General features: G+C 48.4%; 3 protein-coding genes and 6 non-coding genes across 13 annotated transcripts in view; 1 reads left to right on the top strand and 8 right to left on the bottom strand.

Annotated features, from left to right (window-relative positions):
- Positions 1 to 2,334, top strand: part of IDH3B (isocitrate dehydrogenase (NAD(+)) 3 non-catalytic subunit beta) — a 30,022-nt gene extending 27,688 nt beyond the window's left edge. For 2 of the 4 annotated variants that reach the window (XM_063803246.1, XM_024352098.2), the window contains 6 exons: positions 82 to 215; positions 307 to 409; positions 496 to 642; positions 883 to 977; positions 1,091 to 1,151; positions 2,207 to 2,334. In XM_063803246.1, the coding sequence (XP_063659316.1) occupies positions 82 to 215; positions 307 to 409; positions 496 to 642; positions 883 to 977; positions 1,091 to 1,151; positions 2,207 to 2,287 (621 nt within the window). In that variant the 3' untranslated portion in view covers positions 2,288 to 2,334. Of the gene's footprint in view, positions 1 to 81; positions 216 to 306; positions 410 to 495; positions 643 to 882; positions 978 to 1,090; positions 1,152 to 1,891 lie in introns of all 4 variants that reach the window. The other 2 variants (XM_054674382.2, XM_024352097.2) reach the window with 1 other exon arrangement.
- Position 2,335: 1 nt separating this feature from the next.
- NOP56 (NOP56 ribonucleoprotein) lies at positions 2,336 to 8,607 on the bottom strand. Of its 2 annotated transcripts, XR_008541176.2 has the most exons (13): positions 8,083 to 8,607; positions 7,809 to 7,898; positions 7,347 to 7,461; positions 6,162 to 6,323; positions 5,790 to 5,988; positions 5,225 to 5,412; positions 4,991 to 5,142; positions 4,702 to 4,802; positions 4,187 to 4,335; positions 3,833 to 3,954; positions 3,510 to 3,647; positions 3,240 to 3,355; positions 2,336 to 2,800 (listed from the first exon to the last, which is right to left on the bottom strand). XR_008541176.2 is itself a non-coding variant. In NM_001244674.3 (12 exon segments), coding segments are annotated over 12 exon segments (1,785 nt in total). In that variant the 5' UTR covers positions 8,086 to 8,114; the 3' UTR covers positions 2,336 to 2,434.
- LOC112206575 (small nucleolar RNA SNORD57) lies at positions 3,718 to 3,789 on the bottom strand. The gene has a single exon (XR_002940992.1). It is a non-coding gene; the product is annotated as a small nucleolar RNA SNORD57 (small nucleolar RNA).
- On the bottom strand, positions 4,034 to 4,104 carry LOC112206576 (small nucleolar RNA SNORD56). Its single transcript, XR_002940993.1, has one exon. It is a non-coding gene; the product is annotated as a small nucleolar RNA SNORD56 (small nucleolar RNA).
- LOC112206584 (small nucleolar RNA SNORD86) lies at positions 4,554 to 4,639 on the bottom strand. The gene has a single exon (XR_002941003.1). It is a non-coding gene; the product is annotated as a small nucleolar RNA SNORD86 (small nucleolar RNA).
- Positions 5,539 to 5,670, bottom strand: LOC112206579 (small nucleolar RNA SNORA51). The gene has a single exon (XR_002940996.1). It is a non-coding gene; the product is annotated as a small nucleolar RNA SNORA51 (small nucleolar RNA).
- On the bottom strand, positions 6,451 to 6,525 carry LOC112206585 (small nucleolar RNA SNORD110). The gene has a single exon (XR_002941004.1). It is a non-coding gene; the product is annotated as a small nucleolar RNA SNORD110 (small nucleolar RNA).
- On the bottom strand, positions 7,898 to 7,962 carry MIR1292 (microRNA mir-1292). Its single transcript, NR_035645.1, has one exon. It is a non-coding gene; the product is annotated as a microRNA mir-1292 (primary transcript).
- An 8,245-nt stretch (positions 8,608 to 16,852) lies between the features above and the next one.
- Positions 16,853 to 25,509, bottom strand: part of TMC2 (transmembrane channel like 2) — an 86,779-nt gene continuing 78,122 nt past the window's right edge. Inside the window, exons 16-18 of the mRNA XM_009436705.4 lie at positions 24,649 to 24,727; positions 23,096 to 23,213; positions 16,853 to 19,551 (exon numbers count right to left, since the gene is read on the bottom strand). Coding sequence (XP_009434980.2) covers positions 19,334 to 19,551; positions 23,096 to 23,213; positions 24,649 to 24,727 — 415 coding nt within the window. The 3' untranslated portion in view covers positions 16,853 to 19,333. The remainder of the gene's footprint in view (positions 19,552 to 23,095; positions 23,214 to 24,648; positions 24,728 to 25,509) is intronic.

Raw genomic sequence — 25,509 nt, 5'->3', positions numbered from 1 at the left:
GCAAGGATGAAGATGGGAGAGAGGTGGAGCTCCTTGTTTCCCTTCCCAGTGTCACCTAGCTGCTGCTTTCTTCTTACCCAGAGTGCAAGGGGTGTGATTGAGTGTTTGAAGATTGTCACACGAGCCAAGTCTCAGCGGATTGCAAAGTTCGCCTTTGACTATGCCACCAAGAAGGGGCGGAGCAAGGTCACTGCTGTCCACAAGGCCAACATCATGTGAGGGGCATGGCTTTGTGTAGGATGGGTTCCTGGGAAGGTAGCCCCTGTACTTTCTTGGCTGATTCTGTCCCCTTTGGCCCATGGACAGGAAACTTGGGGATGGGTTGTTCCTGCAGTGCTGTGAGGAAGTTGCTGAACTGTACCCCAAAATCAAATTTGAGACAATGATCATAGACAACTGCTGCATGCAGGTGAGGCCTCCCCACATCTCTACTCATGGGGCAGAGGAGGAGGGTGGGGAGTGGAATTTACTTCATGCCTGCATCTCACCCTCTAGCTGGTGCAGAATCCTTACCAGTTTGATGTGCTTGTGATGCCCAATCTCTATGGGAACATTATTGACAATCTGGCTGCTGGCCTGGTTGGGGGAGCTGGTGTGGTCCCTGGTGAGAGCTATAGTGCAGAATACGCAGTCTTTGAGACGGTGAGTGAGGCTGCTTTCTCCCTCGGCCCTTCCTCTGACCTCAAGTCCGCCATTCCTCTCCCATCCCAATATCTCCACTTCCTAAGTGATCTTGGCCTGTTCTTCGCCCACGCTGCCCACCATGCCTCTTTTCAGTGACCCTGGCCTGAGCTCCCCCTCCCATAATGTCCTTTTCCAACCTAAGCCTCTGCATACCCCTCCTGCCTCCTCCCAGTGTCTAGCCTGCCCCTCTCTCCACAGGGTGCCCGGCACCCATTTGCCCAGGCAGTGGGCAGGAATATAGCCAATCCCACGGCCATGCTGCTGTCGGCTTCCAACATGCTGCGGCATCTTAAGTAGGTCATGGGAGGCTGTGGGCAGAGGTTGGGTGTCGTGAGGAGGAGCAGGTGGGGAAATTAGCGGGAGGTGTCTTGGGGGAGTCACAGTTTCTTCCTGTCCATATCCACAGTCTTGAGTATCACTCCAGCATGATTGCAGATGCGGTGAAGAAGGTGATCAAAGTTGGCAAGGTGAGTTGAGAAGAGTAGTGCTGGCTTCAGGATTTAGAGTAGTTCTGGTGTCAGCACCTCGGCACTACTCTCTGGGGAACCTGAATGGGGGTCTCCTTTCCCCCCAGGTCCCCAGAACATCTGCTCCCTGACATCCCTGCATCCCTCTCAGGGCTGTCTTTCATCTCCCTTCTCTTGGCTGTTTCATCCTCTTGATCTCTTTTGCCTCTTAGATCCCATCTGCTGTTCCCTCTTTCCTACTCCATCCACTGCCCTTTTCATGGGCCATCTGAATGCAGAACTTGCAGCTCTCCTTGGGGGTGGAACAGCAAGGGATACAGGCAGGCTGAAGCATCAGCTTCAGCTTCACCTTCACGCCATCTCCTTTTCGCTGTGATTCTTTCCTTCCACCTGGTCTTGTCTATTTCTTCCAAGGAAGGTAGCCACATCCTGCCTCTGATCTGCATTTCCCATCATCTTTGCCTGCTCGGTAGCCACATCCTGCCTCTGATCTGCGTTTCCCATCATCTTTGCCTGCTCAGCCTCCTGTCCTGCCCTGGCTGCAGCACAGCTAATAGTGGCTTAAGAGGAGTGGCAGGTCCATGTGCTTCCCATCCTGGCTCCTCCTTCCATTCCTGTGCATTGCCTTTTTTCTGGCTGTCACGCATTCTTGGATTCCATTTCCTCAATCACATTGCCCTACCTCCCTTCATGGGCTCTCTTTTCTCCCTCCCCACGGCTGTTGCCGGTGGTGGCTGTAGGTGCGGACTCGAGACATGGGCGGCTACAGCACCACAACCGACTTCATCAAGTCTGTCATCGGTCACCTGCAGACTAAAGGGAGCTAGAGCCCTTTATTTCTTCCAACCTTGCAAGGACCACACTCCCCATACCCTTCAGTGCAGTGTACCAGGGAAGAGACCTTGTGCCTCTAAGCAGTGGACCATGGTCACCTTGCTGGGTAGAGCCTAGGTTGTCCTTGGGCCAGCTTCCTTAGGGGACAGACTGTTGGGTGGTGATGGGGATTGTTAGGATGGAGCCCAGGCCACATGGATGATGATGATTCTCCCCCACAGGTTCGAACCTCTGACATGGGTGGCTATGCTACTTGCCATGACTTCACTGAGGCTGTCATTGCTGCCTTGCCCCACCCATAGGCCCTGTCCATACCCATGTAAGGTGTTCAATAAAGAACATGAACCAACTCTTGTGAATTTATTTTTATTGGGGAACACGGCACAGGGTGGGAAATGTCACCTTGGGCTATGGTATGCCCCACCTCCCAGAGAATGTCCATTTGCATTCTAATCTTCCTGGGATGCTTTATGGAACTTTTTCTTCTTCTTGGAGGTGCTCTTGCCAGCCGCCTCTTCAGGCCCACTGCTGACCGGCTCCTCTTTGGAGAATTTCCTCTTTTTCTTGGAGCCACTTCTGTGGCCTGCCTCTTCAGGGTCATTAACTGTTTCCTCCTCGGGTGTAGACCTCTTCCTCTTGGGAATACTGGTGCTGCCAGCGGTCTCTTCAAGATCGCTACTCATCAACTCCTCCTTGGAGAAAGATTTCTTTTTCTTGGGTTTGGAGAAAGAGATAGGTGGGTCTTCCATTCCATTCTCCTGAGGAACCTCCTGGGGCTTTTGCTTTTTCTTCTTTTTGGGTTTTTCACTCGTCTCCTAAAGGGAAGGACAGGGGAACAGGCTGTGAGAACAGTGCTCATTACATCTTCAGCAATTAAGTAGCCAAGGCAGGGGAACGTGTGTCATTAACATTGCCCAGTGTTTCTGGGAAAGTTTAATTGTGTGGGTATAACTTTAGAAATCCACCCCAAAGGCTGTCCCAAATTAGAAGGAAAACATGTAATGAGCAATTACCTCAGCCCATTAAAAAAAAACCTAAAGAAACACCCACCATGCTGGTCGCAACAGAACCATCATGCCAAGTTCCAGACAGGGCCCTGAAACACTGTTTAAGAAACTGGGTGCTAAATGAAAATCTCAGGGAGAATGATTGTAGCTTAGCACACTGGGGACCTCCCTGCCCCCATCCCCACTGTGAAACACTACCACCTCCGGACACACGTCTGATAATAAGCAGAGCAGGAATTTACACTACCCCAGGTTGAGGACTCCTGGGAGGCAGCCGAGGACAGAACACACATGCCCAGGGAACGAGTGTGAGCTACAACCAGCTCTCTGGGCTCTTGAGCAAGTTCAGCACCTATCTCCTTCCTATAGAATCAAGAGGTAGTTTTAGATGTTTCAGGTCCTTGTTTCAGTCCAAAAGCCTGGACTCAAGACCACAGCTTGATGCGGCACATCCTTTGTTCTGGTGTTGAAAATCCTACAACCTAGGATCTCTGCCAGGGCCGTGCTGCCTACTGACCTCACACTCCTCTGGAGTACTACTGCTGTTTTCTGAAGACGCGAGGGCAAGTGCAGCCAGCCGTTTCTTTTCCTTCTTTAAGCGTTTCTTCTCCTGTTTCTCCAGCTTCCTAGTAATCTCAGCAGCCGCTTCCTCTGCCTGGTCAAAGAAAAGTGCTAAAAGGGCCTGAAGACTTCTGGTGCTCTGAGGACTCCTTTCTGGCTTTATTGGATCAGGCTCATTAAATCAGTTTTTTTGCCTCCATTCTACAAGGTCAGGCTCAGACAGTTCATCACCTCCAACAGCTAGCTATGCCACTCCACACCCAGCAAAGCCCAACTGACCTGAACCATTGCTTCCTTCATGACATCCAGATTCTTTCGTGGTATCTCTCCAGTCTCATAGAAGGACAGTCGCTCTTCAACTTGTTCTCGAAGCTTCTCCCCGAATACACTCGTGGGCACCTCTGGATGTGTGTGGGTGACAAAGCCTGTCAGCCCAAAGAGAGAAACTACCCCAACCCTGTGTTCCCTCTACCCTCAGCTTCACTCAGACCCAGAGTCTCAACACTCACTAGGTGAACTGCTGTTGACGAAAAATATTGCCATCATTGTGGAAGCTATGGTTGCAAGCCTCCCCACCCATCCACCCAGCCACCCAGCCCCTTCTCACACCTGCCAACGCCCCCCCACCCATACCAGAGAAACAATCGATTCGTGAGGCAATACTGCATTTGTTTGCCAGGTATCGGGAGATGCGGCCTTTGTTCTTGGCGGCTGCTCGGCCAATGAAGGTGGAGTGGAAAATGAGTCCATATTTTGGAGTGTTACCCCTTGTCTTCAGGGCTCTGAGAGAATATTCAGTGGAGAGTTTAAGATCAGAAATTTCAACCCCATTAGCCAAGGCAGCTCAGCTCCTCCCCTCCTCTCACCCCGAAGTCCTGAGTGAGCCTCAGGCCAGATTGGATCTCTACCCCAATGCATGCCAACCCATAGCCCCCAGAGGCAGAGGGAAGGCATCCAATGTCGCTGACCTGGAGACTTGGTCCCTTTGCTGGGCCCTGGGAATCACTCAGACACCAGGACTGGCCATCACCCCCATAGCAGAGGCCTGTATAGGTCAGGGAGCCCTGGTCAGCCATCACCGTGATCCCCCAACAAGCAGTGGGCACCAGAAGTGGCACCTGATTGTGGGCAGGTGCCCTCACTGGTACCTGAACAGGGCCTTTTCAGCCCCAAGGATCTGCACTGTGGATGCTGGATACTTGGCCAGGTTGGTGAGGCTGCCAGCATGTGCGATGAGACGTGCACCTACCTGGAGAGAGAGTCAAGGAAGCAGTCAGAGAAATGAACTGCTGACCTGCCAGTTGCACAACAGCCCTGCTCCCCACCTCCCCACATCAAGCACAACTAGGGAAGACATGGTGGGTCACGAAATACAGCAGTGTAGGTGCACATGGCAACAGTCCTTATTCTCCCATTTTTGAGTCCCCTGTGACGCACCGCTTCCCCAATTAGGGCTGACAGGCTGGGGGCTACTTGGCTCATCTTGGAGCGCAGGTAGGTGTGTAGGCTCTGGCGGTATTCAGATAAAGACACCACACGACTGGAGAAGCTCTCGATGTTTATCAAGTCAATGGCAGATATGTCCATGCCTAGGAAAAACCAAGTGTGAATGCAAAAGGCCAGATATTTAGAGCCCCATACCTTATGCAGGTTGCCAGGCTCTGCACTGACCCATGGAGGACCGTGAGGCATCCAGAATAGCCTTAGCCTTGGCCCCATCCATTGTCAGCTCCTCCAGCTTCTCCAGCTTGTCCTCATTCAGTTCCCTTCGGTTTCCAATAAACTGGGCAAGACGGCAGTATGTGGCATTGTCGTTGATGATCTTCACCAGCTCCGGAAAGTGATACCCGTACCACTCCCTGCAAAGAGCCACAGTCACTCCCTGGCCCAGCTGCTTCATCAAAAACCATAGAGCTACAGCCTTGCCCTCTCCACACCTACTCTGCCTGGAGGAAATGGGACAAAGACCCAAATCTTCCTCAATTCTATGTTCCCCCATTCACAATACAGACCAGGCACAGGGCCTGAGCTGAGGTGTATATGGGGTAGGTTTACTCTACCTCCTCTTTCTATACAGTCAGTGTAAGAACACAGCCTGTGGTAAGCACCAGGAGGCCTACACCCAGCCCCAGCCCACATGGTTCTACCCACAGGATGGTCAGTCCTCATCAAGACTCAAAATTAACTGAACTACAGACCAAAGGCTCCAGTATTATGGGTGGCCCCTGCACTTTACCTGACACGCATAGAGAAGGTATTGATGTCCTTATCCAGCTGGTCCAGGAGGCTAATGGACTGGATGATCATATTGTCCACCCGGTTCACATTAAACTTAACTTTGGCACGGGAATAGCTGTGTCCCAGCCCCAGCTGTGCTTTACAAGCTGACAGATCGGTCAGACCCTTTACCAGATTGTGGAAGTGCAGACGAACTCCTAAGAAGAGGGCAAGACGGTGAGCAACAAGGGGCTCTGAGCTAGCTCCCGCACCCATGGGCACCAGCCAAGCCCGAAGGCCTTCCCAGAAATCACAACAAGCAACCAAGTTTCCAGAACCTCCTCCCCCAAAATGTCCAGGATAACAGGAATATAACAGATGATGGTCTCACCTCGCAGGATCTCAGCTATGACTCCTCCAGTCTGGCAGTTGTACCCTAACTCCTCCTGTATTGCAGCACCAATCTTGGGATCCCCAACTCCCAAGAGTACTTTCTTCTTTTTGGACGGCAGGTGGGTCTCCAAGAGCAGGCGGAGGTCCTCATGAACAACCCCTCAGGGGAAAGAACACAGTTCCCACTAACAGGCTGAAGGACAATCAACTCTAACATCCCTCAGCTGACTACCCTGGTCCCACCGAGCACGCTGGGATGGCATGCCTAGATCCCTCCCCATCAGGCATTGCTCAGAGACATGGAGACATCAGTGATTGCACTCAGGGGATTGACAGATTTGATTCGCAAGTCATCACTGCAAAGCCTGGCCCAGCCATGGGAACAACTGCATTCAGGTCTGGTAGCACAAGTGGGCAATAAATAATAGCTTGTAACACACCCTCGAGTATTTCGTAGAATTTGCCTTCTGGAACCAAACCTTTTTTTCTCAGCCTGTGTTTACCCAACTGCCCTTTCCAATCGAACAGAAAGCAGAGAACCAGACACTTGATTGTGTTTAGGCAAAACCTCGGGCACAAGTAGGTGTCAAGCCGACCCCCTTTTAAGAAACCCCCCTTTGTCGGCCGGGCACCGTCGCTCGCGCCTGTAATCTCAGCACCTTGGGAGGCCGAGGCGGGCGGATCACGAGGTCAGGAGATGGAGACTAGCCTGGCCAACATGGTGAAACCCCGTCTCTACCAAAAATACAAAATTAGCCGGGTGTGGTGGCTGGCACAGGCTTGTAATCCCAGTTACTCGGGAGGCTGAGGCAGGAGAATCGCCTGAACCAGGGAGGCAGAGGTTGCGGTGAGCCCAGATCTTGCCACTGCACTCCAGCCTGGGGGACAGACTCCATCTCAAAAAAAAAAATAAAAATAAAAAATAGTTTGTCACTACAGTGCCCACAAGGAAACGTTAACACACATCCCACATCGTCTGCTTAAACAGTTTGGTCTAGCGCAGTTCCCAGACCTTGAGCTCTGTGAAGACAATTATTTCAAATTACACATTGTATGTCTCAATACTGCCTCACGCCTATCAGACTCAGAGCCAGCCAAGGACGGCAAATACTATCACAGGCTGCCCGAGAGGATTCCGAAAGGGACCACATCTCTCTGTGATACTTGGCGGTGGCCGACTTACCTTCAGACACGGCGTTGGCATTTTCCAAGGCAACCTGGGATGAGGCAAAGGGACAAAAGGCCACCAGACGAACGATGTTGTGGAATTTGCCCAGGTTGAGCACGGACTCCTCCACCTGGGGGGAGAAAGAGGCTAAGTGGTTTCCTTCCCTCCCTCCTGCTTCTGCGGCGCAGTAAAGCAGCGGTTCCCAGCCTTGGAAGCTCTTAAAATATGCTGATACCTGGGCCCCACATCCCAGCTTCTGCTTTAATCGTACGGGGGCGGCATCCGGGAGGCTTATTTCTAATTGCTAGAGCGATTCTACCCATGGGTCAAGGTAAAGACCCCCGGATCTAGAGCTTTCCAGGTCCGCCCCCCCGCCCCGAACCGCTCGGCCGGCCACGTGGGAGCGCGCTGTGCATGCTGGGACCCGCGCGACGAGGGTCTGCGGGGCCGCCAAAGGAGCCCACGGATCTCACCCACCTGCGGCTGCAGCAGACTGATCTCCTCCACTTCCTTCAGCGCCAGCAGCGCGTAGCCGACCGCGTGCTCAAACAGCACGTGCAACAGCACCTGGAACGGGAGCCGGGGCGCGAGCGTCAACGCAACCTCAGCGTCTGCCGGAACCCGTTCCCAGGGCAGGCGCAGGCGCAGGCGCAGGCCCAGGCCCAGGCCCAGGCCCAGGCTCTGTCTGCGGCCCGAACGCAGGCCGAAACCCCCACCGTCGCGTCGCCCGCGCCCCGCAACCACTCCTCACCATGGCGCCAGCTCCCGGGTTCGGCTCGCAATGCGGCTAGCGCGCTCCGGCGCGCGGAACCAGGCTCCAGAGGCCACGCCCCCGCCCCCCCGACCAATCGGAGGCCGGGGACGACACCATCTCCGGCCTTTGGAGGGGCCGCCCAGGGTGGTATCGCCCGGAGCGCGGGCTGGGTGGCGCGGAGCGCGGGCGAGCAGGCCTTTTCTGGCCTCTGCAGCTGCGCGGGCGGGCGTGGTTGCCGGGGACGCGCGGCCCCCGATCGGGCATTGCAGGCGGCGAAACGACTTGGGAAGGCCCTTTCGGGGTAATAGTCCGGTTCCTGATGTTCTTGTCATATGAGTTACGGGCAGCAGAGCTGGGTGAAGTCGGGGCGGGAGGTCCGCGTGGGGCGCGGCGTCCATCCCAGACAGAGACCGCTGCCTAGCCGGCTTCCCGCTTCGTCCGTGGCCTCGGGCCCCAGACCCTGCGCCCCACGTCCCCGGGACCCAGGCGTTCCCGTCCCCTACTCGGGGACGAGCCTCCCCGGCGCCGGGTGGGCGGTGCATCCTTTCCTCCCACCCGTAACGGGAGCGGTGCCCGGCGCGCTCTGGCGCAGACCCTGCTGGGAATGTAGCTCGCGCAGTTTTCTTCGTACTACTAATTTATTTATTTTTTTTGTTTTTGGTTTTTTTTTTAATGACTGTAGCAGGCAGTAACGTGCGAAAGAAAGACGCTCCGGCGTCTTCCTAGGCCAGTTTCTTGTTGCTGTGCTGCACGGGACGCAGCTCCTTTCGCTGGGCCACGTGTTGCTGCTCCGCTTGAGCGGCCCTGAATTCTGGGCGCTGGTGATCGCTGAGTGAATCGCAGCTGCTTCCCTGTCCTTGAGGGCGTCTTTTGGGCACTCAGGCGAGTCTTTAGAAGTGAGTTTTGCTTTAATAATTAATATTAACGTTATAAATCCAAAACCTAGTTATACTTAAGTAGCGTATCCCCTGGTATATTTTAAAGAGTCATTCGAAGGGGATTTTTTAAAATGCTGTATAGCTATAAACTGCATTTATACATTTAATTGTTATTTTGTTAAGCGATTGAGTTACTTGACAAAATCCAAGTACATAGTTCACTCACAAATCTAATATGTCAAACCTAAAAAATATGGTTGGTAAATCTTACTCTCATAATTTCAATGTGGTTTACAGATGTGGTTGAATTCTGTTACACATGTCTACTTACGAGTCAGAATCGTTATTCCATTTAATATTTTAAAATGGAATTGCCAAGTTAATCCATACATTAGCATGTTAAATTATTTTAACCGTCATGAATACATCAAAATAGACGATTCCAAAATGTAATGGAAAATACTAATGCTAATACTTCAATTTACTTCATTATTTCTGCCCTTAATCCTGAATCTTCCTGGAGTTACAGGTGCTTATCCACTAAGCCAGGGGTTTTCAAGCAAGAAGTCAGAATGCATTAATGGACAGCATTTAAAAAGATAGGATTGGGTGGGCTATAATCCAGAACTTTAGGAGGCCGAGGCAGGCGGATCATTTAAGATCAGGAGTTCCAGACCAGCCTGGCCAACATGGTGAAACCCCGTCTCTACCAAAAAATAAAAAAATTAGCTGGACGTGGTGGAGCATGTCTGTAATCCCAGCTACTCGGGAGGCTGAGGAAGGAGAATCGCTTGAACCCGGGAGGCAGAGGCTGCACTCTAGCCTGGGCAACAGAGCAAGGCTCTGTCAAAAAAAAAAAAAGGATTAAAGCGAATAGAAATAAGAGTGTGTTGCATAGAGTAAGGTGCTGTTCATTGTAAAACTTTGTCTCAGCTCTACATACATATATAGAAATATGTACACAAATATTTTTCATATATACATATATATGTAACTATATAAACACACTTTTGTGTGTTAAGTCAGAATATAAAAAACCTGAGGGTCAATCAATGAGCCAAAAGGTAACCAGTCGTACTCTGGAAAAATTTGGGTCCTCTGGTTACGAAGGAGCTGTCATGAAGTAGTTTGCTGACTTAGAGAGATGGCTGAAGAAAAGTGCTTCTGCTGGTGAGATAACCAATGCTTGTGATCAGATATGGATGTGGTATGAACACTAAAAGGTTTCCTTCGGTTTTCTCATCTCCATCCCTTCAATAAAATATCTCACCCTGATACTTGTAATCTGACTCTAGTGGGATAACACAGGACTCCTGTTATCCTTGACACTGTTATCCAGTTATCCAGGGGGCATCTCTGCAGCCTGTGGTGGAGTAGACCATCTTTTGCCTTCCCCTTGGACTGTTTGCTGGGTGCACTGCTCCTGTCTAGGCTCAGGTCTTCACCACCAAAGTAGACTTTTTACAAAACCTTTGGTTTCCTCTTCAAGGCACTTTCTACTGCCAGAATGATCTTTCTAAGGCAGAATATCCAACCAGGTGCAATTTGTGGGTGCTTACAGGGTCATGAAATATCACCTATGGTAGTTAGTTTCCAAAAATGGCCAAGATAGACGTGTGGGTGAAGCCATCCTGTGTGTCCCAGCCCCTGTCACCATCTCAGTGCAGCCATGTAAGGCCCCAAACAAGACCAGCAGAACCACCATCTGCATCTTGTCTACCCTGATTGTGACAAATAGTACATTGCGGTTTTCGGCCACTAAATGTAAGGGTGATTTGTTAAGCAGCAGTAAATCTGAATCGGTCAGCTCACCTGGGTTCAAGCCCCAGCTCTGCCAGTACTTACAATGTGATCTTAATCACTGAATCTTCCTGAGCTTTCATTTCCTTTGCAGAATGAAGGTTGGGGTTTCATTCATCCCTTTAACAAACGTTTATTGAAGATCTGCTGTGGGCCAGGTGTGACAGTGGCGTGGTACCTGGCATGTAGTGGGAGCTCAAAAATATTAGTGTCTTTCATCTTGCTCTTTTGTCCTGTAATCAATAAATAGCACAACAAAATGTTTTATCACCTGTTTTCAGTTGAGTCTCAGTTCTCTGCAGTTATCACCTTGCATAGAAGCTACTGAAACCTCATTTTTTTCTTTTTTTGGGACAGGGTCTCCTGTAGCCCAGGTTGGAATGCAGTGGCACAATCTTTGCTCATTGCAACCTTGATTTCCTGGGCTCAAGTGATCATCCTGCCTCAGCCTCCCAAGTAGCTGGGACTACTGGTGTACACCCCCATGCCTAATTTTTTTGTAGAGATAGGGTTTTGCCATGTTGCCCAGGCTGATCTCAAACTCCTGGGCTTGAGCTATCCTGCCCTCCTCTGCCTCCCCAAATGCTGGGATTACAGGTGTGTGCCACCACACCCAGCTAATTTTTGTATTATTGGTAGAGACGGGGTTTTACCATGTTGGCCAGGCTGGTCTCGAACTCCTGACCTCAGGTGATCCACCTGCCTCGGCCTCTCAAAGTATTGGGATTACAGGTGTGAGCCACTGTGCCTGGCCAGGATCTTATTTTTTGTGGCTGAATAGTACTCCATTGTGTATACATACCACGTTTTCTTTTCTTTTTTTTTTTGAGATGGAGTCTCGCTCTGTTGCCCAGGCTGGAGTGCAGTGGTGTGATCTCGGCTCACTGCAAGCTCCGCTTCCTGGGTTCAGCCTCCCGAGTAGCTGGGATTACAGGCGTCTGGCACCACACCTGGCTAATTTTTGTATTTTTATTTTATTATTATTATTATTATTATTATTATTATTATTATTATTTGAGACGGAGCCTTGCCCTGTCGCCCAGGCTGGAGTGCAGTGGCGCAATCTTGGCTCACTGCAAGCTCTGCCTCCCAGGTTCACGCCATTCTCCTGCCTCAGCCTCCCGAGTAGCTGGGACTACAGGCGACTGCCACCACATCCGGCTAGTTTTTTGTATTTTTAGTAGAGATGGGGTTTCTCCGTGTTAGCCAGGATGGTCTCGATCTCCTGACCTTGTGATCCGCCCGCCTTGGCCTCCCTAAGTGTTGGGATTACAGGCGTGAGCCACCACGTCTGGCTAATTTTTGTATTTTTAGTAGAGAAAGGTTTCACCATGTTGGCCAGGCTGGTCTCAAACTCCTGACCTTGTGATCTGCCCACCTCAGCCTCCCAAAGTGTGAGCCACCGCTCCCTGCTGATTTTTGTATTTTTAGTAGAGACGGGGTTCACCATGTTGGCCAACCTGGTCTCAAACTCCTGACCTCAGGTGATCTGCCTGCCTCGGCCTCCTAAAGTGATGGGATTACAGGCATGAGCCACCATGCCCGGCCTGTATATCTTATTTTGAGAAATGTCTATTCAGATCTTTTGCCTATTTTTAAATTGGATTATTATGTTTTTTCCTTAAAGAGTTGTTTGAGCTCCTTATATGTTCTAGATTTTGGATTTTCGAATTAGGGATGCTCAACCTGGTAAGTATTATGCAAATATTCTAAAATCTGAAAAAGAATTTGAAATCCAAAACACTTCTGGTTGCAAGCATTTTGGATAAGGGATACTCAACTTGTACTAACCTGTGACCCCTGACTTCAGAGACTTTGCAATCCTGGGAGACTGAATATAATCAGGTGCTAAGATGCAGTTGTGTGCAAGCTGACAGGAAGACAATTTGGCCCAGTGTTCCTGAGGTAGACTTCATGGCAAGAAGGGATTTAGGTATTCATAGAAGAGTGTGTAGGTCATTTAGAGATGGAGGATGGAAAGAGAGTGGAAGCAAAAGCCAGAAACAAGAAGAACCTGCTAGAGGTGTAAAATGCAAACTGGTCAGTAGTTGGACAAAAGACTGAAGGATCTAGAATGTAAGAAACCTTGAATGAAAGTCAGGATGAGTGGTTTTGGTCTGATGAGACTCTTGCTTTTCCATTAAGCAGTGTTTGGAGATTAATTTGGAGGTGATATGGAGGACAAATTGCTCACAGGGCTCCCACTGAGCAAATGTCCTGCAGGGACAGCAGGTCTGAGTGGGAGCCATGAGTTTCCCAGATGTGCTCCAGGTTCCACATTAAAGCCAGGTGGCAGGTGGCAGGTGGGGCCTATTTCTTTTTCTCTGTGCATAAGACTGTTCACCCATTGGGAAGAACCATATACTATATCATCTGACCTTTTTCATTTAGCCCAGTCTATGGCTATAACTATGTCATTTTGGTGTACATTAGCCCAAGGTTTTTACTCTGGCAACACTAATGGGGACCTATGGAAGTGGAATGTGCTATTTCAGTTTCAGTGCCAGGCCATGCACGGTGGCTCACGCCTGTAATCCCAGCACTTTGGGAGGCCGAGGTGGGTGGATCACTTGAGGTCAGGAGTTCGAGACCAGCCTAGCCAACATGGTGAAACCCCATCTGTACTAAAAATACAAAACTGAGCTGGGCGTGGTGGTGGGCGCCTATAATCCCAGGTACTTGGGAGGCTGAGGCAGGAGAATCGCTTGAACCGGAAGTCGGAGGCTGCAGTGAGCCAAGATCGCTCCACTGCACTCCAGCCTAGGCGACAGCGAGATTCCAGCTCACAAATAAATAAATAAATAAATAAAATAAATTCAGTGCCTTGGGAGAGCTTCGGGAAAGGAAATTTCATGAAACTACCACAAGAGGGCGGCACTTTATACTCCTTTTGTGAGTGAGAAAATTCTCATAAAATTTAAAAGGCTTTCTAGCAATTCCTGGGCTCTTTTCTCAAAAGTGGAAAGAAACCCTACAATATTCTTTGGCAGTGAGTTACATGTATATGCAGCATTTCTTTATAAAGACACAGGAGAATGAAAAGTACCTTGGGAAGGTGGTTTAGCCCAGCATTCCTTGTCTTTTTTTGGCAGTGATGACCTGGCAGCTTCTGAAGCCTGGCCGTTGATTAGGATTATAGAGCATGAGATGCTGTTGTGTTTATCCCCTGAGCCCAAGGATGTTAGATCTTATCCATGCCTGTGATGATATCTGTTATTTATTGAGTACTTAGCATAATGCTTGGCATATTACAGTCTTACTTCCATCAACTTTTTGAATCTTCACAGACAAATTTGGAGGTTGGTTTTATATGGCCCATTTTCCAGACGCGGTTCAGTGATAGAGTTATCTGTATGCTCTATATACCACATCTACCCCAACTATGACCTTGGGCCTTTCTTCATGTTTTTCAAACTAATACTATATTGAAAGATAAAGTATCTGGCACAACACTGCAGACAGTTGTCTTTAATAGCAATCCTCACACTCTATAAACAAACCTGCTTAGAATATTTGATGGTACTCACACACCTGGTGATTTTGCCATTGAAAATTATACTTCAGTTTTTATTCCCTAGGAATCAAAAGGGATAAAGTTCCTATCTTATTTTTGTTTTTGAGACAGGGTCCCTCACTCTGTCACCCAGGCTGTAGTGCAGTGGTGTGGTCTCGGCTAACTGCAACCCCTGACTCCTGGGCTCAAGCGATCCTTTCCATCTCAGCCTTCCGAGTAGTTGGAACTACAGGCATGCACTGGCTAATTTTTGTATTTTTTGTAGAAATGGGGTATCACCATTTTGCCCAGGCTGGTCTCGAACTCCTGGGCTCAAGCGATCCACCTGCCTCAGCCTCCAAAATGCTAGGATTACAGGCATGAGCCACCATGCCTGGCCTCTATCCTTAGTTTTAAAGGCATCTCTTGGGAACAGCTTATAGGATTTTAAAATCTCCATCAGATAGTCTTTGCCTTCTATCTAGAAGTTTAGTCCATTTGCATTTATTTTGATTCCGGATATATTTTGGTTTATTTCTTTCATCTTATGTGCTTTATATTTTATTTGTTGTGCTATTTTTGTTTATTTGCCTTTTTTCTTCCTGTTTTGGAGGCACTATCAACCTAATGCCACTTTTTTTTTTCTTTTCTGAGATGGGGTTTTGCTCTTGTTGCCCAGACTGGAGTGCAATGGCACAATCTCGGCTCACCACAACCTCCGCCTCCCGGGTTCAAGCGATCCTCCTGCCTCAGCCTCTCGAGTGGCTGGGATTACAGGCATGAGCCAACATGCCCAGCTGATTTTTGAATTTTTGGTAGAGACGGGGTTTTACCATGTTGGACAGGATGGTCTCGGCCTCTTGACCTTGTGATCCACCCGTCTTGGCCTTCCAAAGTGCTGGGATTACAGGTGTGAGCCATCGCACCTGGCCTGAAAGTCTTGAACAAAAATAAATTAAAATTTTCGTTTGAGTTTTTTGGAACATACAGATACAGTTGACCCTTGAACAACATGGGTTGGAACTTCACAGATCCACTTATATGTGATTTTCTTCCATCTCTGCCACCCCTAAGGCAGCAAGACCAACCCCTTTTCTTCCTCCTCCTCCTCCTCAGCCTACTCAGCATGAGGATGACAAGGATGAAGACTTAGGATGATCCACTTTTGCTTAATGAATATTAAATATATTTCTCCTCTTCATGATCTTCTTAATAACATTTTTTCCTAGCTAGCTTATTCTATTGCAAGAATACAGTATTAATACATGTAACATATAAAATTTGTGTTAACTTTATGTTATCAGTAAAACTTCCATTCAACAGCAGACTACCATTAGTTAACTTCTGGGGAAGTCAAAAGCTATACATGGGTTTTTGACTGCAGGGGGGTCAGCACTCCTAGACCCAGTGTTGTTCAAGGGTCAACTGTAGCATATGAATTTAGAGCCTCTCTGTGAGAGCTGCCTTGTGGCTAGAACTTCTCAATGGAGACTTTTTCTCCTCTACTTTCTGCCAAGGTCAAGAGAAACACATGTCTCTTTCTGCATGGCGGGTTTATTTTTTATTGTCCATTATTGAGCATGAGGAACTTGGTGCTCCAGCTTTGGGTGGGTCTCTACCCACCCACTTCAGAGCACGTCTGAAGTGACTTTACTGAGCTGAGCGTTACCAGCATAGTGAGTGCTATTGGTAACCTGCCCAGATCACCTTACTGACTGGTGCATCAGCCCCTCCCCTTAGTTTCTGTGAGTGTGCAAATCAGTGGGAGACCAGGTATCCCCATTGATCTTCTTCATCTAAGGTGTCTTCCTACTTACGTGATTCTGTGTACTATGGAGCTCTTAGGAAATAGAAATGGAAGTTGAGGTTATTAGAAGTGAAAGGATCAGCCTACAAAAATAGCTTCCAACAGATAAAATCCAGCATCTGCTCCATTTCTCTCCAGTTAGGAATGCGCAGCCAAACTAGGGTAATATCAGCAGGACACCAGTTATATTTCTCTGGATAAATGGTTAATTTTCTTCTTTCTTTTTTTTCTTTTCTTTTCAGACGGAGTCTCGCTCTGTCACCCAAGCTGGAGTACAGTGGTACAATCTTGGCTCACTGCAACCTCCGCCTCCCGGGTTCAAGCGATTCTCCTGCCTCAGCCTCCCAAGTAGCTGGGATTACAGAAGTGCACCACCACACCTGGTTAATTTTTGTATTTTTAGTAGAGACGAGGTTTCACCATGTTGGCCAGGCTGGTCTCAAACTTCTGACCTCAAGTGATCCACCCACCTCGGCCTCCCAAAGTGCTGGGATTACAGGCATGAGCCACCACGCCTGGCCAGAGTTGTCTTGATAGAGGTCTTGTAATTATTTGAATTAGAAAATTTTCTGTTAAAATATGTCCACAAATTCTTTGGTAACCCTCCCTTCAAGAAGTGAAGCCTAAATCCCTTCCCTTCCAGTGTGAGCTAGACTTAGTGACTCAGTTCTATGAGTAAAAGTGGTGGAACTGATAGTGTGACTTCTGAGACTAGGTCATAATAGACATTGTGGCTTCCTCATTGCTCTCCCTCTCAGATCACTTGCTCTGGGGGAAACCAGCAGCCATGTTGTGAGGACACCCAAGCAGCTCTATGGAGAGGCCTACATGGAGAGTAACCAAGGTCCCCTATCAATAGCCAGCAAGGAACAGAAGCCTTCTGCCAACAGTCACGTGTGAGCCATGTTGAGAGCAGATCTTTCAGTCCCAGTCAGACCTTCCAATAATTGTAGCCCTAGCTGAGAATTTGACTGAAATATCCGGAACCACATCTGCCTAGTTAAGCCACTCCCAAATTTATAACCCACAGAACAGAAACTACATACAATAATATATAATTGTTTATTGTTTTAGGCTGTTATGTTTTGGGAATAATTTGTTATGCAGCATTAGATGACACATACATTCCGTCACATAAACTTACACTTCATCAGATCAGGATGGTTTGTTTGTGTTTGTGGTGGGTATTTATGTGTATTAGTAATCAGTGGAGGCCTGACAGTAATCACTAGGGGACCAATGGCTCAGGCAGGCAGAGTGTTCCCTGCCTCAGGGCCTGGCATTCTGATGCAGAAGGCCAGGTGTTGGTGTGGTGGCTATCTTTGGGCCTTCTGGTCCTGATTGGTTGGGTTACAGTGCCAGGATCCCTGTATTGAGGTTTCAGGTAGGTTAGCTTGGGGGAAGGCATATGACACACAGGCAGTTTTGGATTTGGGGCTTGGACCTGGGTTCCATGGAAATCAGGCATTGCAACATCTTCGTTAGCCTTGCCAGGAGAGATTGGTGTGAAATAATTTATCCTGTTTCTCCTGGTCACATGTCCCTATTATTCCATTGCAGTTTGTATATGTGAAGTTTTGGTGCTGGATTGAGAAGGGAAAGGATTTGGGAGGGAAGTTAGAAATTATTTTAATTGTACAGCTTATGAAATTGCTGTAAAAATCTTGTCTCTCTACCAGGGCTTTGCCTGACTTTGTGAGTCTGGGGGATTCTCCTGAGAACCCCTGGGGACCTGGTTGGGTGGTGGCTGTAACAGTTGATGAGGTTAAGGTGGCTGACTCTCTTTAGAACACTCAGAGACATGGGTGAGAGGGTCTCTGGGGCCCTCTGAGGCCTCACTGCTTACCTGGGTCTGGGAGCACAGAGTGGAGGAAAGGAAGGAGCTGTCTGCAAGATAGCTGGGCTGTTGCAGAGTCCTGGACTGTGACTCCCACCCTGCCTAGGCTCTGCCCTTGCCATCAAGGCCTTCTTAATGGTCTGGCCCCTGGCTTCTTCCCCCTAAGAAATATTCTGCATAGAACTATGATATGACACTAAGTGAACATAGAATCCCCAGAGACAACGCTCTGCATTGTACCTTTTGCAAAACTCTTCAGAGAAACCATCTTCAAAGTCTTTTGTACAATAATCATGTTATCAAATTCCTTTTAGAATTTGGTGCATGAAAAAGATTTTTCTGCCCTGGGTAAGGCAGGTTTCCTTCCAAGATAAGAGGCACTGGGCAACTCACTTGCTCCTGTGATTCACTCTTTTCACTCCCTGTTTTGTGCTCCATGGTGTAAGCTTCCCTTGGACTGGGTACTGGGGTATCACCAGTCTTCCCACCAATCCCCACTCTCCATGACTGGTCTTTGGTCCATTTACCTTTATTTTCATTCACTTTCATTTACTTTCATTCATTTATTTATTTGTAGAGACAAGGGTCTTGCTATGTTGCTCAGGCTCATCTTAAACCCCTGGCCTCCCACTTCAGCCTCTTAAAGTGTTGGGATTACAGGTGTGAGCCACCACTCCTGGCCAGACTTGTTGTTGTTGTTAAGACAGCGTCTCACTCTGTTGCCCAGACTGGAGTGCAGTGACATGATCTTAGCTAACTGCAACCTCTGCCTCCTGGGCTCAAGTGATCCTTCTGCTTCAGCCTCCCAAGTAGCTGGGATTACAGGTGCATACCACCATGCCTAGCTAATTTTTTTGTAGGGATGGGGTTTCGCCACATTGCCCAGGGTGGTCTTGAACTCCTGGGCTCAAGCGATCCACCCAGCTTGGTCTCCCAAAGTGCTGGGACTACAGGTGTGAGCCACTGTGCCTGGCCTGGACGTTTCATTTAAACCAGCTCACTTCCTCTGGATTGAGAAATGTAGGCCCTTCTCCATCCCCCTCCTGGTTAGGGAAGCTGGCAGAAACCCGTGTCCTAAACTGTGTCCCATGGAAAAAGTCTACGAGGGTGGTCATGGCCCTTCCCCAACTCCCAAAATCGGGAGGCAAGGTCGACCACTGTGAGCGTGGGGTTCAGAGCTGTCTGAACCAAGATATTTGGGAGGGCAGTTAGTGCAGAGATGGCTCCAGCTTCCCTAAAGGACAGGTGAAGCCACTGTCTTCCTCCTTTGGTAGCTGACAAGGGCCTGAAGGAATCAAAGTTCATGCATTCCAAGAGAGGAGACAGAGCATGTATGTGAGAGGAAAGAGGGGAGAGAACCTTGGTTTGGTATGTGTGAAACTGGGGTACTTGAGGATCAGCCCTAGGGTCGAGGCTCCCTGGAGTCCTAGCCGTCAGTGGGGAGGTCTCTGAGCACTCTTTCCAGAGGCTGACCTCCACGGATGAGTCTGAGATGGGGCGTGGCCAGAATCTGGTCCGATTCCAGGGGGCCGAGATATAGGAAGGTGTCCAGAGGCAGGCAGTGTGGTCCTGCTGGCAGAATTGGAGGTCCCAGGGCCCTGCGCCTTCTTGTCCATGGCCTGGCTTTGGCTGGCAGAGGGAGGAGTGGTCTCTGGAAAACCAAGACAAGAAAGAGGAAGTGGGAGATTTTGTATAGGTTGAATTGGAGCTCTCTGGAGTCGCCCTGCGGTGTGTGTAGGTATTAGTCCTATTTGGTGATGTGAGAGCTGTCGGATTGCACTCAGCTGTCTCGGGGTCACCTTGGCCTGGCTTTTGCATAAACACATCTGTTGGAGGAGTATGGTCTTCTGGCTAGAGAACTTGATTTTGAACCTGGCCTTAGGCTAGACTCTCTGATCCCGGGTTTTCTAGAGTACAAAATTGGGACAAGAATAACGGCAGCCTCACAGGGTGACTGCCGGGGTCAAAAGTGATGATGGAAGGGAAGGGGCTGTGGGAATTGTTTGGAATCAGATCTACTTTCCAATCCTTCATTAACTTGTTTCCTTCCCCTCCTCTAACTCCAAATTAGGGAAAATGACTGCTCTTTACTAAACCCAGTCCCTCTTGTTCTGGGACACAGAAATGGGCTCTGGTTCCCTGGTGGATGAGTGTGGCCTGTGCTGGAGTTCCAGGCTTTGATGGGACCACATCCAGGTGTGTCCCCTAAGCTCTTCCCCTTGCACTAGCTTGATGCAGGCAGAGCCCCAAGATGGAAGGAGCCAGGGTCCCCATATCAGCACTTGTGGCTGTCAGGTGAAAACACCCAGTTTGGACTTTGTGTTGAGTGAGAAATGAACTTTTATGGTGTCTGAGCCACTAGCCATTTTGGGCCTCTTTGTTGCAGCAGCTAGTATCATTTTATTATAGCTAATACTTAATAATAAAAAATGAATAAAATTCCAGTTACTAAGAAATTGGAATGCTTGTATAAAAAAAAGTTCAGGCCGGGTGCAGTGGTTCATGCCTGTAATCCCAGCACTTTGGGAGGCCGTTTGAGGCGGATCACTTGAGGTTGATCATTTGAGGTCAGGAGTTTGAGACCAGCCTGGCCAACATGGTGAAATCCCGTCTCTACTAAAAACACAAAAATTAGCCAGGCATGGTGGCAGGTGCCTGTAATAACAGCCACTCGGAAGACTGAGCAGGAGAATCACTTGAACCTGGGAGGCAGAGGTTGCGGTGATCAGAGATCGTGCCACTGCAGTCCAGCCTGGGCGAAAGAGTGCGACTCCATCTCAAAAAAATAAAGTTCAAATTCCTAAACTGTCAGTCATTCCTTATGCATCTCATTCACTTCTTACATCCAAGGCTAAAGTGTCTGCGTGCAGACACTGTTTAATTTTAAAACAGAGATGATCTCTGGAAAATGGGATCATCTCAGAGATGGTCTCTTTCAACTTGACCTTTCCTCACTCCTAATTTGAGGTGGTCTATGATCACTCCCCTTTGAAGCCCCAGGATATTTTCACTTGATCTTAGCCAAAAGGCCGAGGAGCAATAGCCCCAAGATACTTTCCTGGGAACTTTTTATGTTGACTTTTCTCACTCTATTATTCTAGATATTCCAGTGCTTCTCTTTTCAGAGAATATAAACTATAGCACACGTTGCTTAAGGATGCGGATACATTCTGAGAAATGCATCATTAGGTGATTTTGTTGTTGTGTGACCATCATAGAATGTACTTACCCAAACCTAGACGGCATGGCCTCTTATACACATAGGCTATATGGTTCAGCTATTGCTCCTAGAATATAAACCTGCACAACACTTACTGTACTGAATACTTTATAAACAGTTGGAACATAATGGTAAATATTTGTGTATCTAAACATAGAAAAGGTAGAGTATATGAAAGATGACAAATGGTAAACCTGTCTAGGGCACTGACCATGAGTGGAGCTTGCAAGACTGGAAGTTGCTCTGGGTGAGTCAGTGAGTGGGTGATGAGTGAATGTGAAAGCCTAGGACACCACTGTCACTACTGCAGACTTTATAAACACTGTGCACTTAGGTTACACTCAATTTACAAATATTTTTTCTAGGCCAGGCGCGGTGGCTCAGGCCTGTAATCCCAGCACTTTGGGAGGCTGAGGCGGGCGGATCATGAGGTCAGGAGTTCAAGAACGGCCTGGCCAACATGGTGAAACCCTGTCTCTACTAAAAGTACAAAAAATTAGCCAGGCATGGTGGTGGGCACCTGTAATCCCAGCTACTCAGGAGGCTGAGGCAGGAGAATCACTTGAACCCGGGAGGAGGAGGCTGCAGTGAGCCGAGATCACACCACTGCATTCCAGCCTGGGTGACAGAGTGAGACTCTGTCTCAAAAAAAAAATTTTTTTTTCTTTCTTCAATAATAAACCTTAGCTTATTGTAACTTTTCTACTTTATCTCTTTTATAATAACAGTTGGCTTAAAACACAAATACACTGACCACCTGTACAAAAATATTTTTTCTTTATATCCTTATTTGATAAGCTTTTTCTGTTTTTAAATTAAGAATTTTTTTTCTTTTTACTTTTAAAATGTTTCTTGTTAAAAACTAAGATGCAACACACACATTAGCCTAGGTCTACAAAGGTTTGGGATCATCAATATCACTGTCTTCCACCTCCACATCTTGTCCCACTGGAAGGTCTTCAGGGGCAATAACACACATGGAGCTGTCATCTCCTATGATAACAGCACCTTCTTCTGGAATAGCTCCTGAAGGACCTGCCTGAGGCTGTTTTACAGTTAACTATTTTTTATATAAGTAGAAGGAATCTACTCTAAAATAATAGTAAAAAGTATAGTATAGTAAACACATAAGCCAGTAACATAATTATTATCATTATTGAGTATTCTGTGCCATATATAATTGTATGTGCTAGAGATTTTTTTTTTTTTTGAGATGGAGTCTTGCTCTGTTGCCCAGGCTGGAGTGCAGTGGCACAATCTCAGCTCATTGCAAGCTCGGCTCACTGCAAGCTCCGCCTCCCATGTTCACACCATTCTCCTGCCTCAGCCTCCCAAGCAGCTGGGACTACAGGCGCCCGCCACCACGCCCGGCTAATTTTTTGTATTTTTAGTAGAGATAGGGTTTCACCGTGTCAGCCAGGATGGCCTCGATCTCCTGACCTTGTGATCCGCCCGCGTCGGCCTCCCAAAGAGCTGGGATTGCAGGCCTGAGCCACCACGCCCGGCCTAGACTTTTATATAACTGGCAGCTCAGTAGGCTTGTTTACACCAGCTCACAACAAACACATGAGTAATGTGTTTTGCTACAATGTTGACAGTTACGTCACTTGGCAATAGGAATTATTCAGCACCATTATAATCTTATGGGGCCACCATTGTAGATGCGATCCATGGTTGATCCAAATGTTATTAAGGGGTGCATGACGGCACTACTGCCAGCTGGTATTCATTGGCTCATTCTCTGTGCCAGGAATTCTGGTAGGCACTTTACATGCATGATTACATCTCATCTTCACCATCCCATGAGGCAGGTGCTATGATTGACCCCTATATTCACCTGCCCAACTTCATAAGCTAATAATTGTTAGGATTCTGATTTCAATCCCAGAACAGTCTGATTTCACGCTGTTTCATAGGCTCTTTACACCTTTCCATGTGGCCCTGTGAAACATAATCATTATGACAAAGAGCTTACCTTCCTTGGTGAGTTGGAGCTGGGTGGCATTTTTGGAGCTGCTCTTAGGTGTGTCCTCTGAATCTCTGGCTGTGGCTTTGCCTTTTACAGATTTGTGGCTCTTCTCAACTTCACGGAGCTGCAGGAAATAATGAACTGTTGGTCCTGGCCCAGGAAATGGGTCTTTGAGGCTCAGAGGTGTTGAGAGTGATTTTTTTTTTTTTTTTTGAGACAGAGTCTCACTCTGTTGCCCAGGCTGGAGTGCAGCGGCATGAACTCGGCTCACTGCAATCTCTGCCTCCTGGGTTCAAGCGATTCTCCTGCCCTCAGCCTCTCGAGTAGCTGGGATTACAGGTGTGTGCCACCACACCTGGCTAATTTTTGTATTTTTAGTAGAGACAGGGGTTCACCATGTTAGCCCAGCTGGTCTTCAACTCCTGACTTGAGGTGATCCACCGGCCTCGGCCTCACAAAGTGCTGGGATTACAGGCGTGAGCCACCATGCCCGGCCTGTTTTCAGTTCTTGGTGTCTATCTTAAACTGCCTGTTACTGGTCCTCACAACTGATTGGAGAGGGCAGCCTGAGGCTCTCAGATTCACATAGCAATTGAAGGAACATGTGGCCAGAGGACAGCGATCTTTCCAATCCTCTATTTCAGTGGTTTTCTGTACCTGGGCAGGAGCCCAGTGAGATTAACAGAAGAAGGGGCTGGGCACGGTGGCTCACGCCTATAATCCCAGCACTTTGGGAGACCAAGGCAGGCGGATCACGAGGTCAAGATATGGTGACCATCCTGGCTCACATGTACTAAAAATACAAAAATTAGCTGGGTGTGGTGGCGCCCGCCTGTAGTCCCAGCTACTTGGGAGGCTGAGGCAGGAGAATCACTTGAACCTGGGAGGTGGAGGTTGCAGTGAGCTGGGATCGTGCCACTGCACTCCAGCCTGGCGACAGAGCGAGACTCCATCTTCAAACAAACAAACAAACAAAAAACCAGAAGAAGGTGTGGATGGGGGGACCAGTAGCAAGACAGATGAAATTCACTCCAGAAGAGGGACGGAGAAAGCAAGGACAGGGCTTAGGGAGGGTTAGGGTCTGAATTTTAGGGTGTGTGTGTGTGTAGACAGCAGTCAGAAGTAGGGTGTCAGCTGGGATGTTGAGAGAGGCTTCCCATGTGTGAAGGGGACTCAGGAGATCTTTTAGGCTAAAGGGCACAAGAAATATGTGATTTTGACAACATTTCTTTTAGTATTTAAATATTCACTTTAACCTGTAGGAATTATTGTGGATACTGGCTTTTTCTGTATGAGCATTGGCTGAACTCACTGAATTTCTCCTGTTCTTTAGCAACTCCTTGAAATTTAAGTCATTATTGTCACAAATCACCAAATAGCCTCAATAATATAAATGCATGCTGTTGAATCTCACAAGGCTACTTTCCATAATACAGATATTTTGGGATTTGGTTTAGAAGAAAGCCATTTAGATAACACAGCTGGGCTCACACAGCAAATTAGCAAAAACCAAAAACATGATCTCTTTTTACCCTCCAGGTGAAATCCAACAGACTCACCACTTGGATTTTCTTCCTCAGCTGGGCATTAGCTCGGGAAAGGCTTTTGGAAACTGAGTTCAGGTAGTAAATGGCCAAGCTGCAAGAGAAAAGCATGCCTCCTATGGTCCCGTGATCTTGGCAGATGATAGGAGCTGGACGCCTTTCTTGGGGAATCAGGGCAGGATTCCTGGAATAGTTACTGAGGCTTTGGGTGGGTGTCCTACCATCTTCTTTTCTCAATGTGGAGAAGGTCCTGGATGCCCCTGCATCCTCTCTATTTTATTATGCGTGGGCATAACTACATAGCTCTAGCTCTGAGAGTGCTCAGTAAAGGTTGGCTGGAGGAATCATCCCTCTTCTGGGAAATCTGAGGTGGTCAGAGGGTGGCAGGGTTTACTGACTGCAGAAGAAGCTGGTCACGTTTCCTGGGCACCTGCCCTGTGCCAAGCTCTGTGCCATGTGCACAATCCACCCCCACCCCACCCCATCTCATTGGCTTTGATGAAAATGCCATGAAGCAGAGAGTAGACGTCTGTGTTTAAAGACCTGGGTCCTGGGACTCAGTGAGGTTAAATAATTTGCCAAGGTCATCCCACCCATTAGTACTCTTTGCACCCCACATTGGAAACCAACACTTTTTCTACAGTTTTCAAGCCCTGAGAGGGGAGAGGTGGAGGTGTTAAGAGACCTAAGTTTGCCGAAGAAGCACAATTGCAGATGCTCTGAAGCCTCCTGCTCAGAGTGCCCTAGCATGTCTGGCCCTGACCTTATGGGTTTTAGAGTCCAGCCCCCATTGGCTCACTAGGTGACCGGGTGTCCTTTGAGGCTGCAGCCCAGGCTTTCTTTTCACAGGACCTAAGGTCTGGGGTTATGACCTGG

The sequence above is a fragment of the Pan troglodytes genome, chromosome 21 (assembly GCF_028858775.2).
Source record: "Pan troglodytes isolate AG18354 chromosome 21, NHGRI_mPanTro3-v2.0_pri, whole genome shotgun sequence".
Classification (NCBI taxonomy): Eukaryota; Metazoa; Chordata; class Mammalia; order Primates; family Hominidae; genus Pan; species Pan troglodytes.
The sequence above is the reverse complement of the archived record's forward strand: the minus strand, read 5'-3'. Positions and strand labels throughout refer to the sequence as shown.